Source organism: Meles meles, chromosome 15 (genome assembly GCF_922984935.1).
Source record: "Meles meles chromosome 15, mMelMel3.1 paternal haplotype, whole genome shotgun sequence".
NCBI lineage: Eukaryota > Metazoa > Chordata > Mammalia > Carnivora > Mustelidae > Meles > Meles meles.
In genome coordinates this window covers 13,143,224-13,163,375 of record NC_060080.1, presented here as the reverse complement: position 1 = coordinate 13,163,375, position 20,152 = coordinate 13,143,224, and the positions used below count along the sequence as shown (strand labels likewise).

At 38.7% G+C, this 20,152-nt stretch overlaps 1 protein-coding gene across 1 annotated transcript in view; it reads left to right on the top strand.

Moving 5' to 3' along the window:
- SMC6 (structural maintenance of chromosomes 6) overlaps positions 1-20,152 on the top strand; it is a 78,649-nt gene that overhangs the window by 3,477 nt on the left and 55,020 nt on the right. Inside the window, exons 2-6 of the mRNA XM_045979639.1 lie at positions 4,872-5,014; positions 6,703-6,820; positions 8,945-9,050; positions 16,156-16,292; positions 16,910-16,971. Of these exons, the coding sequence (XP_045835595.1) occupies positions 4,877-5,014; positions 6,703-6,820; positions 8,945-9,050; positions 16,156-16,292; positions 16,910-16,971 (561 nt within the window). The 5' untranslated portion in view covers positions 4,872-4,876. The remainder of the gene's footprint in view (positions 1-4,871; positions 5,015-6,702; positions 6,821-8,944; positions 9,051-16,155; positions 16,293-16,909; positions 16,972-20,152) is intronic.

The following is a 20,152-nucleotide window of genomic DNA, read 5'->3' as shown; positions in this document are numbered from 1 at the left end:
CTATTTATGTGTCTCTTTAGCCTTTTGGGAAACAATTTTACTGTATTAACTTGTGTCTAATTCTCAGGACATTCATATGTGTTTTTAAAAATCCATTATCATTAAATTACAGAGTGATTGGTATTTTAAAAAGTAGGATCCTTCAGTGTCTGTCAGATGCATGTTACCATGGCAACCTAGTAGCAAACTGCAAATCGTAGGGCAAACACAGCAAATAAAAAACATCGTCATCATGTAGCACACCATCTTCTGTGTAGTACAGACTCTCACATTCACTGTAAGAAGCTTAACCACATTTATCTACATGCACCTTCCTCCCCCAGTTTTATTTGGAAAACTACCATGTTTTCATGGGTAAAATACTAAAATCAGTCAGCTGATGTCTGAGTGCCTGCTAATTGCAAGATCATTATAGGGCATTAATGAAAACTGTATCTAAAAAGGAATTTAATGTGGGGAAAACCAAATGGTAATTTGTCCTCTCTGCTTTCCTACAATAAAAAAATTACTGCTCAGTAATTGAGAAGGAAATAGAGAATGGGTGAGAGAGAAAATATTTTTGGGAAAATAATAGCATGATGGTATTCCAGGGAATTTAAGTTAGCAACAAGCAACAACAAACTAATATACATTGACTTTTGTTTTGTTTTTTGTTTTTTTTAAAAGATTTTATTTATTTATTTATTTATTTATTTATTTATTTATTTGACAGGCAGAGATCACAAGTAGGCAGGAGGCAGGCAGAGAGCGGGGTGGAAGAAGCAGGCTGGACCTGAGATCATGACCTGAGCTGAAGGCAGAGGCCTTAACCCATGGAGCCACTCAGGCGCCCTACATTGACTCTTGTTAAATAGTTTGAGAACTAGGTTGGATTTTTCAAGTTTTGTTTGACTTAAGAGATTCAAAATTAACATTCGATTCAACAGATGTTGAATATTATGTAATTGTGACTGTAATGCTGATACTGTCTCAGGCATTTGTTTGGGTTAAATGTTCTTCAGATTTGATCTAATAAATACCTTTTAGATGGTATTTGGTTCATCATGATTAGACTCTTCATTGCCTTCAGGATAGATTAAAGTCCAAGTTTTTAAATGCTGTTTACAACAGTTCTTCTTAAACTTTAATGCACTTAGGAATCTCCTGAGATCTTGCTGAAGATGAAGATTCTGATTCATTTGGTTTAGGAAGGGGCCTGAGATTCTGGATTTCAAATACATTCCCAGGAAATGTAGATGCTACTTGCTGGTCCTTGGACCATATTTGAATATAAAGTCTATAAGTCATATGATTGGCTTCTTCTCTGCTGCTCTAACTTAATTGCTTGCTTGCTTGCTATGCCTTATAATTTATGGCACTGTGTCATGGATTTGCTTATGGTATCCACTGTACCAGTGTATCCCGTGTGTGGTCCAGGACTCTTTCAAAGGGTCTGCAAAGTCAGACAGTTCATACTAACAGTCAAATGTTATTTGCCTTTTTCACTCTGATTCACTTATGAGAGAACGGAGTTTTCCAGAGGTTATGAGACTTGATGAGGTCACTGCTCTGAGGATTGATAGAATGTGTACGTGTGTGTCCTTTGTTTTAGAAGTTCCTCAGTTTGGGACGCCTGAGTGGCTCAGTCGTTAAGCCTCTCTGCTTTCGGCTCAGGTCATGATCTCAGGGTCCTGAGATCAAGCCCAGCATTGGCTCCTTACTCCTTCCTTCCTCTCCCACTCCCCCTGCTTGTGTTCCTTCTCTTGCTGTGTCTCTGTCAAATAAATAAATAAAATCTTAAAAGAAAAAAAGTTTCTCAGTTTTAATTGACAGTATTGTAGATATTGATAGGTATAAACAAAAAGCTCTTTGAAGTTCTGAGTACTGTTTAAGAAGAGGTCAGCCACAACCTTTGAGAACTGCTGCCCTATGGTATTAGGCTGTAGATGCAAAGACTCAGGTCTAGAACTTTACCAGAGCTCTTTCCTTAGCCTCAGTGACACATGGGATGAGTGGGAATTTTGGGGTTCCACATGGTTTCTGTGTACTTTACCTCTCTGGGCAGTGGTAAAATGTCTCATGTAATACTACCCAAAGGAAAATGGGAGTAAGTAGCACCCTGTAACTGCCTGATCAGGATAGACCTCTAGGCTTCCCAGGTGAGCCCCACTGACACCATTATCATGGCTCCCTATTTGGGCTACATAGCCTTCTCTGACACTAGCCCATTTAGGCTCTTTATGGCCTTAAAAGGTGGAAGTCCAGGCTACCTGCTTGGCTTTTGCTAGTGTGTGTGTTGTTGGGAGAGTAGAAGGAGCATCATAGTTTGTTTGTTTGGTTTGGTTTGGTTTTTGTTTTGTGGTATTTGGTTGGAGTAGAACAATTACTGTCTAAAAGTTTTCTGTCTTGTTAGGATGCCCTTTTTCTGGTCTTTCGGCTAGAGAGAGCAAGCTTTCATTAGCCCTTTTTTCCCCCTGCACTGTTGCTGTTTCCCCCAGTTGCTGTCTTCTACAAGTCTGGTATATTTGAGGCAAAATAAAAACTCAGGGAACTCATCATGATGTCATTCCTTGTGTCCTAAGGTCCCTGACCAATCCGTCTCCTTTTCATTCAGAGTTGTCTTATGTTTGTTATATATGTAATTTCCAGTTTTTAGTTTTACCTCGAAAGAGGAATAGGGAGAAGTATATCTATTCCATTTTCCTAGAAGTGGAAGCCTCTGACTGCTTTTTTAACTTGCAGCTCGAGAGAAAGAATAAAAGATTGAACTCTAGACCCGCGGCATATCCTTTATATTTGTTGTATAAAAAATATGAATAAACACTAAAATATTCCCATTAAGGAAAATCTAGGTTTAGGAAGCCTCTGATTGCTTTTTTAACTTGCAGTTCGAGAGAAAGAATAAAAGATTGAACTCTAGACCCACTGAATATCCTTTATATTTGTTGTATAAAAAAATATGAATAAACACGAAAATATTCCCATTAAGGAAAATCTAGATTTGATAAAGATACTTGAAGAAAGTATTTCCAAGTTTAATTAAATAGAATTTGCATGAAGGAGTCATGACCATAGTTGAGGATTTTACAAAACATAAGGTAATCTTGTGTAGTAAATGTGAGGTCTTACAAAATAAAATTACAGAAAAATTGATTCAGGAGGATATAGTGAACCTGTGAAAAGTGGTGTACAAGAAAGAAATTTAAGTGATTTCATAAAGTTAACTTTCAGGCAGTCTCCACTTTGTAATAGCTTTAATTCTACTTCTTTCTCTCTTTGAAAAAACATTTAATGTGTCATGCAGTAGAAGTGGTTTCAGAGCCTTAAAAGGATGGGAAAACCACTCAGTTCATTTAATGAAGCATGCATTGTCAAAATAACCAAGACTTGGGGTGCCTGGGTGGCTCAGTTGGTTAAGTGGCTGCCTTTGGCTTGGGTCATGATCCCAGGGTCCTGGGATCAAGTCCTGCAGCATCGGCCTCCTTGCTCAGTGGGGAGTCTGTTTCTCCCCTTCCTGCCACTCCCCCTGCTTGTGCTTGGTCTTTCCCTGTCTCTCTGTGTCAAATAAATAAATTTTTAAAAAGATATCCAAGCCTGACAGAGATAGTTCCCCAAATATGCACAGATATTTCTGCAAGATTGTTTCAAGTTTGGAAAGCAGTGGGTTAAAAAATTAAACACTGTATGGATGTCTCTTCCTCTCTCACCTTTCTTTTCTTGCTCACTTTTCTTCTCTAGAGGCCCCATTCGGGTTCCTGCACATCTCTTGGAACATCCCGCCAATAGTCTCCCACTCTTAGGACACACATACACTAAGACTGGCTTTGTTGCCTTGTGTACATATCATCACATAGGGCTGTCAACTCTGGTGAGGATTAACTGGAGTTCATCAGTCAAAAATCAAGAGAGAGAAAACCTCAGTTGCTCTCTTGCTGCCCAGTACCTGGTACAGACCTTATTGCTATGGTATAGTACTTGAAGGACTTAAATGGATCATGACTAGAGCTAGTCTTCTTGTTCTTTCCTTGTATCTGAGACATTTTTGATTACCTATATTGTGTATTTTTCTCTCCATTTACTCAGCAAATAGTTATTAAGTACATATCATAAGTCTAAACTGTATTTTGTAGAGAAAAATAAAAGCAGCTATCAGTATTCATAACATTTCATTTTAATCACAGACTGTCAGGTTTGACTTGAGGTGCAGTTTTCATATGTTCAGAAGATCTTGCGTAATTTTAAATACATTAGTTTTCTGGGCATAAATTTCATACACATTGGTTAAAAAAAAAGATAGCATGGACTATTTCTTTAGGGAATGATTAAGGGAAACTACTAATAGTTTTATCTGAAAAACAGAATGATTGCTCTGAGATAATTTCAGAAGGTATTATGACATCTCTGTTAGATCTAGAAAACTAGAAACCATAGTTTCACAGAATCTTTTACCATTTGTCAGTTCAGGAGTCAGAACGTTCTGGTAGGGCCATCTCAATAAAATCTTGGGCATGAATAACTGAAGTAAAATCAGCTAGTGTGGCATATGCACGTGATTTAAAAAGATGACAACATACATTTATTACCTCATACTTCTGCAGGTCAGAAGTCTGCCATGACTCCTGGGGCTAAAATTGAGGTGGAGGTCAGGCTGTGTTTCTTTCTGAAGGCTTGAGGGGAAAATCTATTTTGTTGCTTTTCCAGCCTCCAGTCGCCACTGGAGTTTTTTGTCTTACAGCAAATGATGATGATTTTTACTTTTTTAAAACTAAAAACTAATGGACATAGTACTTAAAATTTAAGCTTTGTCTCCTTTATTTTGTTAAGTTTCATATGTGTGGAACAATCATATGGATTTCTTGATTTACTTCATTGTTACTCTAATACATGTTCAGACCTGATGGCCAAAAGAAAGGAAGAAAATTTCTTCTCTCCCGAAAATGCCAAAAGACCAAGACAAGAAGAGTTGGATGACTTTGACAAAGATGGTGATGAAGATGAATGTACAGTTTCTTTCACTAATGGTACCTCTACTTTGGTAAGTGCAAAATTTGGGACCTGGCATGGTTCTTGCATCTCGTTTATATGTCATATTTGATAATTCAATATCAGGGAAGGCAGTATGATTAAAAAAAAAACAACTAAGGTAAAATAATACGACTTCTCTTGACGTTTATGTTAACTATTAGAAACAATTGATAAAGAAAACAAAGAGCTTGTTCTTTGGAATGATCAATAAGTTTGACAAACCTCTAATAAAGCCACCAAAGGGAAGAAAAGAAAGAAGGCACAAATTACTGGTAACAGGAACAAACCTATAACATCAACCCTTTAGGAGGTTTCAGAAGGACAATAGGGGGCGTGACATGACATGATGTTCAATATCATTTGTTATTGAGGAAGTGCAAATTAAGACCACAATGAGATATCACTACACACCCATCAGAATGACTGAAATTAAACATGACAACAGTGACAAGTGCAAATACTGGCAAGGATGCAGAGAAACTGGATCATTCATGGATTGCTGGTGGGAATGTTAAATGATACAGCTACTCTGAAAACTTGTTTGTCCATTCTTTTTTTTTTTTTCTTATTTAACATGCAACAACAGCCTACCATAAAATCCAGCATTTATCCCAGAGAAATGAAGATATACCTTCACACAAGAATCTATACATGAATGTTTATAGCAGCTTTATTTATAATATCTCAAAACTGAGACAATCCAGATGTCATTCCGTGAGAGAATGGTTAAACACTGTGGTACATTCATACCATGAAAAACTGCTTAGCAGTGAACCCCCAGTATGGGCAACAAGAGACATTTCTATACCATTTGTGAAGTGACAGTGTTACAGAAATCGAGAACAGCTTAGTAGACCAGGAGTTAAGATCGAGGTAGATTGGGTGGGATGTGGCTTGGCTATAAAAGGGGCAACATGAGGAATCCTTGTGGTGATGGAAATTTTCTATATCTTGACTGGATCAATGTCAGTATCCCTGTTGTGATACTGTACTACAGTTTGTAAGATTTACCATGGGCTGAAACTGAATAGAGAATTCACAGGATCCCTCTATTCTTGCAACTGCTTCTACAGTTAGATCAGAATAAAAATTTACGTTAAAAAGTCTTCAACCATAATTTCCAATATTCTGCTCATACAAGGATGTGTTTCTGCTTTTTAATAAGATGGTGTCCAGGAAAGAGAAACCAGGAGTTTTTAAACACAGTTTTAAAAACCAGGAGTTTTTAAAAACGATTTAAAAATTTTACTGTACCAATGATTCTCAATCAAGGGGGGATTTCGCAACCCCTCCACCTCTCGTGGGGACATTTAACAATGTCCGGATATGTTTTTGGTTGTCACGACTTGGGGTTAGATGTGTGCTACTAGCATCTCGTGGGTAGAAGGTAGGGATGGTGTTAAAATTCTCAAAATGCACCAGGTAGCCCCCCCCGCCACAAAAAAATTATCTGACTCAAAACATTAGCATTGTCCTATTAAGAAACTATGCAATAACAATTATTAGATCCTTGAAGGACTTTAGAATGAGTGATTACTCATAGAAGGTTCCCATTTAATTTCATCTTACTCATTAATCACTTACTATAACTTTTTTCATTAATTACACCGCTGAACTTTCTCCAAATGTTTAGATGGTTATAGTGAATTTATTACATTAATTGTTTTCTCTCTCTTTTTTTTTTTTTTGGGTTAATAGACTGCAGCAGAAGTTGGAATAATTGAGAGTATTCAGCTAAGAAACTTTATGTGTCATTCGATGCTTGGACCCTTTAAATTTGGTTCTAATGTCAACTTTGTTGTTGGTAACAATGGAAGTAAGTGCTTTTGTCCTCCTCATTTGACTTTGGTACTTTACAGTTAGAATGCATTAACTTTTGTAAAATAGGTGACTGAATGCTGATAAATCTAGGTTTTAGATCTATAAACTTACGGTCATGAATATTTTCAGTATTTGCTGTCAGTCTATACTTTAAGAAAATTAGGAGTTAACTGTAGGTTTATTATTTATGTAGTAAGAATAAACATTTCCTGCTTATTTTTTTTAATCCATTTGTTTTGAAATTCATACCATAGAAGAGTGGGCAAGCTACCCTCATTATGACTGAGGCAGCCTTGCATCTTACATCTATTAAATGTTATGATAGAGCCTAAACAGAGTGCCATGAGAATCCAGCCATGAAAGAAACTAATTCTCACCATGGCCGATGAATCTTAGAGAGGAGGTGCTATTTGTGGTGGTACTTAAATGAAAAGAACAGATTGTGCAGATCTCACTGGGGAAGAAGAGGCTGAGAGGTTTCAGGCAAAGATTGCTCATCAGCACAGGTTCGAAGGAGTAGAAATAGATGTGCATGGACAGTGGCGAACAACCTTATATGGCTTTGTCATATCCTGCATGATACGGAGGGGTAGAAGCTGACACTGGAGAGTCCTGTTGTAGGTGATATTGGTGAGAATCTTCAATGCCATGATAAATTTTGGTTTTATGTTCAAAAGTCAGTAGAGAACCAGTTAAAGTTTATGAGTAAGGGATGACATGGTCAAGATTTATGAAACAAAGCGGCCACATTGTGGAGAATGGATTAGAAGGGGAGAGACACAGGGGTTGAAAAGACCCGTTGGGCAGCTTTTGTGATGGACCAGCCAGGTCTGAGCTGTTGACAACTTGATTGAGCCATACACGGAGAGAGGCTTGTCAGAACCTGCAGCTGGTGGTGTGCTAGAAGGGACCCTGGGTGAGTGCAGCTCTGAATTCTGTTGAGTGTTTGGTAGGTGTTCTTTGTTTCTCCTGTGCTATATTTGGTCAAGAGGAAAGTGTTATAAGAAGGAGAGAATGGACAGAGGGGTCAGTGCTACTGGGAGGTCCCACAGGATAAGAAATAAGGAAAGACTGATGGGTTCTGCAATTAGATCTTTTCTTTGTTTTGTTTTTAATTTTGAAGCAGTGATTTTATTAGAAGAGAATAAATAATGAGAAAGAGAAGAGAATAAAGAGAAGAATAAGTAATGTAAATAATGGAGGCAATGAATTTGGAAATGAAGCAGCAGAGATTTAGAGATTCAAAAGGCATTCCAGGAACTAGATCCCATTAACCAGTGGTATATTTGGGTTAATTTGGGTTATATTGTGGAAAATGATGGCCTGGTAAGACTTGATTGAATTGGTTGACTGTGGAGTTCAGAAAATGATTACATATCCTGGGTAATTGTTTAGATTTTGAAATTTCAGCATGTGATATTTTATATCTGTTGGCATAAAAATAAGTGTACTTTTCAGAAAGCTAGGAGATGAATAATATTCAAATTATGAATAATAATTGTCAAAATATTACACAGAAACATTCATCTGTATGACGGATGATTTTTTCATATTTAAGTTCATTCATTTGTTAAATACCAGAGTGCCTATGATGGGCTGCTCTTGGAGATACAGCATTGAGGAAAACAAACAACATCCCTGCCCCTGTGGGGCTTGTTTGCATTCAAGGGTTGTTAAAAATAGTTTCTGACTTCTCTGAATTTATGGAAAAAGTAAATTATGCCTAAATGAGAATGTAATAAAAATCAGATGAATCAAGTATACATGTGCAATTAGAAAGATAGACTCGTTTTTAATAGGCTGATGGACCAAGATGCAATGAGACTTGTAGGTTGGAAAGATAGCAACCATTTTTTCCATTTCCTTGTTAATGCCAAAAATTTGATTCCTGAAATGTACTAATTTTTTTCTAATAGCGGCAGCTAAATATCTCATGATAGGTATAACTTTTTTAAGTTCGCTGAAAGAAAATTATAATGGAAGTGTAACACTTCATTTCAGGGTTAGAACTAATTTACATTTTCATTCAGAAATCTTTGTACATCAAATGGTAGGAGTCAGCCTTTTCATTACTCTCTCTTTAATGAGTGTGATTTTGTTTCAACACCTGTCTCTTTAGGTGGGAAGAGCGCAGTACTCACAGCTCTCATCGTTGGCCTTGGAGGAAAAGCTGTCGCTACTAATAGAGGCTCTTCTTTGAAAGGTTTTGTGAAAGATGGGCAGAAGTAAGTGTTTGCACTTCTATCCATGAAGTTCTACATGGATTTTTCCATTCTTTAGTAAGAAGCAGCTTACTGTAGATTTGCAGTTCATATAAACATGGTAGGAAATGAATTGACTTCCCAGAACTAGAGCAGAACAGTCCTCTTTTTCCATTCCTTTCTCTTGGTCCCTGTTGCCTGCATGGCCTCTGTTGTCTGTTACTCTCTCCAGACAGAAAGCTGTGTAAAGTATTACCATATGCCTGCCCACTTATACTCTTGTTTCTGTTACCTTTTTGGAAGAAAGAACTAACAGTGATAAATCTGCATTATTTCTGTTTAAAGGAATATTTATAAACAATGGACTTTCCTGGCTCTTGACCCAAACTTCACCAAGTCCATATTGGTATGATATAGGCAAAAGAGAGTCCATGACCAACCAGGGGTCCCTGCACAAATTTCTGCCTCCAGTCCCTAAGAATTCCAAAAAAGTATTCTGCTCTCTGTCTTTGATTTTACATCTTTTACTCAGGTGGTTTGCCAATGAGTTCGATTTGAGGACCACATCCACACATCTATTTGTGGTCTGTCTTGACCCTTGGAGAATGGTCATGTAACTACTCTTACTGGCTCTATGCTTACATTTCTTTCTTTCTTTTTTTTTTTTTTAAGATTTTATTTATTTATTTGAAAGAAAGAGCAACAAGGGTGGGGGGAGCAGAGGGATAAACCCGACTCCAAGTGAGCACGGAGCCCAGTGTGGGGCTCAATCCCACAAACCTGAAATTATGACCCAAGCTGAAATCAAGAGACACTTAACCGACTGAGCCACCCAGGTGACCCATTTGTAATTCTTTGTGATGTAACTTGCCTTCGTGTAACTTTACCTTAATTCCCTGGTTTGCATTGTCTTAGACTTAGGTCCTTTTGCCCATTAAGAGCACTCTTCAGGCTGATCTCGTTTTCTTCTTAATACAGCTTCAAGTAACTCTGAAGGGATCCTTGTGTCTCCAAAAACCTGGAAGCCCAAAACTCTGTTATACTAGCTCTCAGAGTGAGGCTGCTTGCATCTCTCGTTTTTCTCTTGCATGCCCCATGCCTAGAACCTCTGGAACTTTGATAATTAACAGTGATCTTTTTTCGTATAATAGACTTTCCTTCTGTTCAGTGTCATATCCATTTCACTTCTTCAGTTTTATTACTAAAATATAGAACAGGATGGGATGTAAACCAGGACTGTAGTTTTCTCGTGTATCTCTCAGAAGACCATGGGAATCTTAACCCTAAGCCAAAGTTCCAAGTGGACACAGGAGAAGGGGTGAAGATAACACAGAAAATAATTTCCCATGCTGTATGGCCTTGGAAAAGAACTACTTGATAACAATTCTACAGCATATTTTCTGTCTCTCCTTATCTTATTTGGGTCCCAGCCCAGCAAGGTCTTCTCCTCTCGGTAGTCCCCAACCAAATAATATCTGAAGTCAAATATAAGTTATTTCAACATTTTTAATGGTCCCAGCTCTGTTTCAACTCATTATACTTAACTATACATTTCTTAGTTGTCCAAACAATCACATAGTCTGCCTAGCCAGATAACACATTGCTCTTTCAAATAGGAACTTTGTGGGGGAGAAAATTTTTTTTTTCTGTACCACTGTATGTCTCAGTTAAATATTTTTTTTGGTTTTTAGCCACTTGGGAAGTATCTGGACCAAAGCAGAAACTTCTTTCTGAGACTTGTCCTCAGAATATCACTTGAAAAGGGAAAAGTCCAGCTTACATGAATCACCAACTTTCAAGGATATAGCTGCCTGTAGATAGGAATATTAATGTATTTTAAATAGTTAATAACAGTTAAAAGCTTTTCCTGAGCTCAGTGTCCTTTTTACTGACCTTGTCTGAAAAAGTAGCTTAAAAACAGCTTTTTCAAACCCATTACTATTCTTCTAATCATCCCTTCTTCATTTAAAATGTTCGTTATCTATGAATTTCATGGTGCACCTTGTCGGCTCAGTCGGTTGAGGATCTGACTCTTGATTTTGGCTCAGGGGTTGTGGGATGATCTCAGGGTTGTGGGATCCATCCAACCCCATAACGGGCTCCACACTCACTGAGGATTCTGCTTCTCCCCCCCCCCCCCGCCCCTTTTAAACCTCACTTATGAGCGTGCATGCTCTCTGTCTTTCTTACAAATAGGTCATTTTAAAATAAATGATTAAAATATTCAGTATCTGTGAATTTCTTCTTATTTTATAGTCTCTGGTTCTGTCATCACTTTTTTACAGAATCATCTCATGGAGCTTTTCAGTTCTAGTCTTAGTTGATTCTGTATATAAAATCGTGGCTGTCCCACTTTGCCTGAAGAAGGTCTGTTGGTTTGGCTCAGGTTCGAGAGAGTCCTTGGGACTCTCCTTCCCACTGCTTCCCCCACCCCATCCCCCACCCCACCAAACATTACACTCCTCATCGATAGCACCTGGGCTCTCAGTTCTTGGGGGTTTCAGCTCTCTGTAGCAATGCTTGTCCAGTGAGGTTCAGAGAACTGTGCCCTGAGGTACTTTACCTGGGAGTCAGCCCTCTGTCAGCCACCAACCCTTTACAGTGGTGCTGGGGCCTAATGCAGCTCCTCCAGGAAACCTTTCTCAGTGATCCAAGGTCTCATGCCCCTTGTTATTCAGGTTCTTCTTGAACATGTTTAGTTCACGGCTCCCTCCCCTGGCCTTCCAAATACTAGCCCTGGTGGCTTTGGGATCTTTGTACCGGTCCCATTTCTGACCTCACTTGTGCTGTTGGGAGTGGGTTATGGAGGAACAAAAACTCATACTCTCCTACTCTTCATTTCTGATTGATTCAGTCAAGGCTGCAGAACTTCTGCAGATGAGCTGGCTACTCGGGGACAGAGCAGATGCGTCATATACATGGCTTGTTCCTTGTTCCTTGTTCCCGTTGGTCTGCTGCTGCCAGGTACCTCTGTGCAGATCGATTTTTTTCCTGAGTTGAGAAAGAAGCCACATTCTTTCTGTGGCACTACTTGTTTGTGTTGTCATTCTGACGGAACTCCCATCTATAGTCTCTTCACTTATGGGTCTTCCATATTTACAGACATTGGTCTGCATGGCTCTTGACCCCAATTCAAGATGAGCTACATCAGGATGGTGAGGAGACAGTAGTTAGTGCCCAGTAAAGTTGTCCGTGTCTCTCCTTGTACAGGTGTTTTGAGCAGTTATTATGGAGCTTTTCTCCTCAGCCATAGTTTTTTTGAAAAACTTACCTTTCTTTATTCAAATTCTGTCATAACAGGATACCAGTGCCCCCAAAGTTCTAACAATACTAAAGGTATGTAAATACTAGGAGTAGCTAGGAATGAAAAGAATAAAGTAGATGTTTGCTGTAGATCAAGAGAGGTGTTTAATAATTCAGAGAGGAAATATACATAGTCACTTTATTTTTACTTGATTTTCTATTTAAGTTTAATTTAATTAACATATAGTTTCTTAGTTTCAAAGGTAGAATTTAGTGATTCATCAGTTGCATATAATACCTAGTGCTCATTCCATTAATTGCCCTCCTTAAGGTCCATCAGCCACTTAACCCCATCCTCCCTCCCGCCTCCCCTCCAGCAACCCTCAGTTTGTTTCTATTGTCAAGAGTCTCTTATGGTTTATCTCCCTCTCTGTTTCCATTTTATTTTTCCTTCCCTTCCCCTGTGTTTATCTGTTTTATTTCTTAAATTCCACATATGAGTGAATTCATACAATATTTGTCTTTTTCTGACTGACTTTTTTCATTTAGCATAACATCCTCTGTTCTGTCCACGTCATTGCAAATGGCAAGATTTCATTCTTTTTGATAGCTGAGTAATATTCCAATACATGTATATAGCACTTCTTTATCTCTTCATCTGTCAGTGGGCGTCTGGGCTCTTTCCCTATTTGGGGTAGTACGGGCATTGCTGCTGTAAACATTGGGGTGCAGGTGCCCCTTTAAATCACTGTGTTCGTAGCCTTTGGATAAATACCTAGTAGTGCAACTCCTGGGTAGTAGGGTAGCTCTATTTTCAACTTTTTGAGGAACCTCCATACTGTTTTCCAGAGTGGCTGCGCCAGCTTGCATTCCCACCAACAGTGTAAGACGGTCCCCTCTTTCTCTGTGTCTTTGCCAATACCTGTTTTCCTGAGTTGTTAATTTTAGCCATTCTGACTAGTGTGAGGTGGTATCCCATTGTGGTTTTGGTTTGTATTTCCCTGATGTCAAGTGATATTGAGCATGTTTTCATGGGTCTGTTGGCCATTTGTATGTCGTCTTTGGAGAAACGTCTGTTCATTTCTTGTGCCCATTTCTTGACTGGATTTTTTGTTTTTTGGGTGTTGAGTTTGATAAGTGTAGATTTTGGATACTAGCCCTTTATCTGATAAGACATTTGCAAATATCTCCTCCCATTCTGTAGGTTGCCTTTTAGTTTTGTTGACTGTTTCCTTTGCTGTGGAAAAGCTTTTTATCCTGATGAAGTCCCCATAGTTCGTTTTTGCTTTTGTTTCTCTGTACTCACTTTATTTTTTAAATGTTTTCATGAGGTGCATTCACTTAATACTAGGTAATCATACTAGCAAGTGCAATAAAATATTTTTTCTCCTTACAGTAGGCCAGTTGCCCTTCCCCTACTATACTTCAGTTAATGGTTTTCAGCCTTGACTGTTCATTAGAACCAACTCAGGAGCTTTTAAAAATCCTATTAATTACAATTTTTCAAGAGCGTTTCTGTTCTAATTATGTATTTCTGATTTTTTTTTTTTTTTAAAGATTTTATTTATTTGACAGAGAGAAATCACAAGAGAGGCAGGCAGAGAGAGAAGAAGGGAAGCAGGCTCTCCGCTGAGCAGAGAGCCCGATGCGGGACTCGATCCCAGGATCCTGAGATCATGACCTGAGCCGAAGGCAGCGGCTTAACCCACTGAGCCACCCAGGCGCCCTGTATTTCTGATTTAAACACACACACACACCAGCTTAGAGTAGTTGAGAAAAGGTGATTTATTATAAAGATTCAGAGATACGTATCTTAGAACCTGCAGGGAAGAAGTACAATTGGGTCTCATGAGTGACTGGAACGGAGAGCCTCAGAACCAAGTATTACCTGCTCTGGGCCTTTCTGTTTTGTGTCTCTGCCTTTCTGTGTCTTTGTCTCTAGGCCTCTGTCTGCCACTCCCTTCTTTTAGATCCATGCTGCAACCCTTCTGCTGTACCGCCCCGCCTCACCCCCTCACTTAATGGGCTATGCTGTGTTTTACTCCCTTCCCTCTTTCTCCTTATGACAAGTGTGTGGGTTTGTAAATGTGTTTCTCTCATCTCTAGAGTATGTGTTTTCTTCCTTATAACTTATCCAGCTCTTTGTTACTCTGTGTGTTCGTGTGTGCACTCATTGACCTCTTACTGCCCTTGTCTGTGGGGCAGTGCGTGTAAGGAAGTGCTCTTACATTCTCTTTGTCTCGGATTCAATGCCAGTGTCTGTGGGTGTGTCTTTCTGTCTGTCTTGGTGGTTTCCCAGGAGCTTCTCCATTGTATGCTCCTGCTGCTCTCCTCTCTTCAGGGGGTAACATCCCAGTCTGGTTTCTCTGGTCCTCAGAGGTCTCAAGGAATCACAAGCTCTTGACTCGGTTGTGCCTTCATTTGGGTTTGTTGATAAAACTTTTCACTATGAAGTAATCTAGATTTATGGAAGTGTTGCAAAGATTGTATAGTTTCCTGTATAACCTTCATCTAATTTTCCTTAATATTGACAGCTTAAGTAACAAAGTTACTTTTATCAAAGCTATAAGATTCACCTTGGTATTACTGAGGAACCTATAGACCTTATTTGGGTTTTACCAGTTCTTCTTAATTTGAATTCTTAAAGAAGAGAATCTGTTTCAGTTTGTGTCAGATTTCTGTATTTAGTTCAGTCCCTGGGAGTCAGGGTAGGGACTCATGCTGCTGAGCCCTGTCTTTCTGCTTGAGCACTCCCGGAGAAGAGGGTGAGAAGATGAAACCTTTCAGTGTGCCTACTGTAATATCAGCTTACAGTAAAGTTTATTTTGAGTATGTTTTTCTGCATATGGGAGCACTTTGGGAATATGATTACCAATTCATGAAAACAAATACTATTAAAGATTTCATTTAATTACCAGTTGAAGTAGTTTCACATTAAGGGACTTTAGGATTTTGACAGATGTTTGTATGAGCCAGGAAAAAAAGAGTTGTCTGCTTTTATGTTTAAGGAAGTTTTAATGTATTTAGTAGTGTACCTCCTTAACATTGTCTTTCTACTAATCTTACTTTAACAAAAGTAGAAAAATAAAGATTGATATTTTTTCCCATAATGTATTAAAATATGTACTTCTTTAAAACTTTAAAAATAATTTTTCTGTAATCTGATAAAGCTTGAATCATTTGTTTCTTGATACGAGTACTTTTCATTTTTTTTATTGCCAAGTATTTGAAAGAATAAAGTTGCTTCCTTTGATGCTGATGCTCTTAGAAAATGTTATTATTTCACCATAATTGTTACTTAATCATTCTTAAAGGTCTGCTGTCAATGTAATGCTTTGTTATGTAATTTAGAGTAGTCAGGCGGTATAATAATACACATTGCTCATAGGAAAATGTTTAACTTATCTACATGACTTGAAACAACCAAACTTAAATGGTTTTAGGGCACCTGGGTGGCTCAGTCGGTTAAGTGTCTGACCCAGCTCAGGGTCTTGGAATTGAGCCCTACATGGGGCTCCCTGCTCATTGGGTAGTCTGCTTGTCCCTCTCCTTCTCTCTGCTCCTTCCCCCACTGGTGCTCTCTCTTTCTCTCTCAAGGAAATAAATAAATAAATAATATTTTAAAAAATGGTTTTTATGTGCATGTGGTATTTCTATTATAGATAAGGTAGTCAGTGTTTTTGTGCCTTATTCTCAACTTCATTTTTTTGTTAGGTGTGGTGTCTTCAATGTTGTTCTGTATAGCCTGTCAGCCGTCAATGGCTTGTGTAACGCTACTTTACAAATGAATTAGGCAAAATACTTTGGAGGTTTTGAAAATTATAGTAACCTAGTATTGAAATTGCACTGTACCTTCATGTGACTTAGCTCAGCCTTCTTGCTTCAGCTCAGCAGATATCTCAATAACATTACGGAACAGAGGAGATGATGCCTATAGAGCAAATGTGTACGGCAACTCTATAGTCGTGCAGCAGCACATCAGCATGGATGGAAGTCGGTCTTACAAACTAAAAAGTGAAACAGGTTTGTTACGAATGTCTTTTCATTTCATAAAAAATGCAAGTAAATATTTAGCTAAATAGAGCAAAGTGATTGCTCAGGTATTCATTGAAAGGGAATTTCTTCCCAAAGTCTTGAAACTTCTCTCTTGTCTCATGATCGGTGGGCTGCATGCATGACATACACGGGATACTGTACGGACGCGCACCCACAGTTGTTTTACCCCAGGACACGTACGGCAGGACCACAGTTATCAGAGCCTGGGGCCCCTTGAAACGGGCTGCGCTGCTTTGTTCTCCTGCGGGCCTCCTTCCACCCCCGTAGTTTTTGTCACACGTGGAAAGGGGGCTTAACCAAGGGTGGAAAAGGACAGGAAGGAAGAAGAAGTGAAGACATAGATGAGAAGGAAAAGCAAGTGTTTCGCTGCAGGGAGAAGAGGACCACTATCCCTGTGTCTGCTGCTTCCTCCTCCACGTGCCTGGCTCGGGACGCCGGCAGCCTGCGGCTCTCTCGCGTGTGTGCCTGTTCTTAAGGACATAACAAAATAGTTAATATTTGTATTTGCAATTGAGTGCTTATTTTTTTCTCTGTATTTTTACCCTAGAAACAGTCTGGTCATTTTATGTGTTTCTTTTAACCAGGCACCGTGGTTTCTACTAGAAAAGAAGAGCTGATTGCGATTCTTGATCATTTTAACATACAGGTAATTGCTAAAGTAAATTTACTCCTACAGTTGTCTAGGCATGGTTGCTGGTAGAGCCTGGCTGGGGATCTGTGCATCCTGTTCCATTCTAATATACCACCCTGCCTTAGTTACTCCAGGATGAAGAACACCAAGAGTAGTCATTACTACAAGGACAAAGAATAATTACGAATCTAGGTCTTCTTTCCAGTTTGGTTTAGAACAAAGCTATCCAGAAGATCTTTCTCTGATGGTAGAAACATTCTGTATGATGCCGCTCAATGGGTCAGCCACTAGTATATTGCTCTTGAGCACCTGAAATGTAGGCCTAAGAAATCAAGTGTTTGATTTGATTTAATTAAGTGTGAAAAAAATAAATGTGGGTAGTAGCTTGTATATCAGGCAACAGAAGGTTAGAAAAATAATTATTAAAATCTAGAGAAAAGCAGATGCGTCAAATAAATTTGAGACTAGAATGCAGGACAATTTTTAAGCAGAATCAAGAAAACCAAAAATGTATGGAATCAGGTGTTTGGGAGCATCTTGAAGGGCATCCAGTAGAGTTCTCACTGTCCATATTTACCCCTCTGTCCAGCAAGTGCTTAAGTGGATTGTGGTGGAGAAATCACTTGTGCCTGGGACTTCTGGGTCCTCCTGCGGACAGCTGTATCAGGAAGTTTTTATTATGGAAAAGTTGAATAAAGCCTGTTTCTCTAGGCTCCCACTTCCTTGGGGAATATAAAAATATGTTTATTTCTTTTGAAATATTTGAAGATTGTTATCATAACTCCTTTAGTCCTCTCCTGGTATGATGCAGTAAACCACAGGTTCGGGTTCATTGATCAACATATAGAAGGCCTAGAGCTACACTAACCTGTACAGTAACCACTCGCCACATGTGGGTATGTGAGCACTTGAATGTGGGTGGTCCAAACTGACATGCACTATAGTGTGAAATACACACTAGATTTTGAAGATTTAATGCAAAGGAATAATCTCATTTTTATATAGGCTATATGTTAAAATGATAATATTATAGATTAGAATTATTTTATCTGTTCTTTTTTTTTTAAGATTTTTATTTATTTATTAGAGCAGAGCTAGAGAGAGAGAGAGAGGGAGAGAGAGAGCATGAGCAGGGAGGAAAGGCAGAGGGAGAGGGAGAAGCAGACTCCGTGCTGAGCAGGGAGCCCTATGCAGGGCTCAGTCCTAGGACCCCGAGATCATGACCCAAGCCAAAGGCAGATGCTTAACCGACTGCACCCCCCAGCTACCCCAATTTTACCCATTTCTTTTTTTTTTTTTTCCCTAAGGATGTTTAGATACCTTCTTTTTTTTTTTTTAAAAGATTTTATTTTATTTATTTGACAGACAGAAATCACAAGTAGGCAGAGAGGCAGGCAGAGAGAGAGGGGGAAGCAGGCTCCCTGACGAGCAGAGAGCCCGATGCGGGGCTCGATCCCAGGACCCCGAGACCATGACCTGAGCTGAAGGCAGAGACTTTAACCCACTGAGCCACCCAGGTGCCCCTACCCATTTCTTTTTATATTTTTAATGTAGCTACTAGAAAATTTAAAATTATCTGTGTGATTTGCATTATGTATTTATTGGACAATGATGACCTAAAATAACCCAGAGGGAGGAGGATATTTAATGTCTTTAAGTACCTGATTTTATTTGTCCTCTGTCCCTTTCTTTTTTTTTTTTTTAAGATATTATTTATTTATTTGACAGAGGAGATCACAAGTAGGCAGAGAGAGAGTGGGGGAAGCAGGCTCCCCGCTGAGCAGAAAGCTCCATCCCAGGACACTGAGATCATGACCTGAGCTGAAGGCAGAGGCTCAACCCACTGAGCCACCCAGGCACCCCTGTGCCTCCGTTCTTATCCTTTCTCTGAAGTTTACCTGTTTGTGCTTGCCTTTTGCTTGCTCTAGTCTTAACAGGTAAAGCTGCAAGATTCTTATATAATCCCTAGACTATTAGGAACTAGGAGCCCCATTTCAGGAACAGTCAGAAAGATGTAGACAAAAGAACAGAAATTTTGGTGAAGCTACTAATTCAAAGTTGGTTAAAATCTCTGTTGGTAAAGCTAGTGCATTAGGTCTTATTTTTAAGAAGTCAGACGAAATGTGAAATTAAGATACAGAGCAAAAATATGTGGCAGTCTGGTCTACCTATATAATAATAATAAAATAACATAGAGGTTTCTTTATAATCCTATAAATGTTTTTGTTATCTTAGAAGAGGACACCCAAAATTTTACGTAGAAAGTATTTGTGCTACTGAAGCGAGGGCAAAATTTTACTTAAAAGGGACGATTTTAAACCATTGTTATGCTAACAAAGTACATTTAGTATCTTACAGATGGCAAAATAAAGAAGTTTAAAATTTTTTTTATTTAAGGACACCTGGGTGGCTCAGTGGTTAAATATCTGCTTTCAGTTTGGGTCGTGATTTCAAGGTACTGGGATCAAACCCCACATTGGGCTCCCTGCTCAGTAAGAAGTCTGCTTCTCCCACTCCCTCTGCCTCTCCTGCCTCACCCCCTGCTCATGCTCTGTGTCCCTCAAATATATAAAACCTGTAAAAAAATAAAATAATTTTTTTTTCATTATTACTGGTCCTACATATTCAGTAAATTGCAAACGGGATTATTTTCTAATACACAAATTACTTTCTTACTAATACTAAAGATACCAATGAGTAATGATCTTGAATCTTTCTGAAACAAGTTTCATATATATATGTTTTAAACTTTTTCCCCTGTGCTTTGGTCGGTTACTGTACTTTACTCTCATATAACTATACTTTAGCTTGTTAGTTATAGGTAGCGCAGTTCAAGCAATAGCTTATTTAGAATGATTCCTTCCCCAAAAGGTAGAAATGACTTCAGCATTTCTGTTTATTTTATAATCATGAAGAAATAATTATAAATGGAAAATCTGAAGAACTGCTGTAAGAAAAATAAACAATACTTGACATCATAATTCTGATTAGAAATTAGTTGGACTCTCTATATTCAGTTGGAGAAACTGACTTGCCCAGGGCTACATAGGGCCATGAAACAACACAAAAACCCAAGGCAGCTGAGGGCTTTACTCACTGTTGTCTGATTATTAACCAGTATCATAGGAGTGAAATTCTATAAAACAGGTAAAAGAAATGTGCCTGTGCCCTCACTGAGTGGCAGAATAATTTTGCT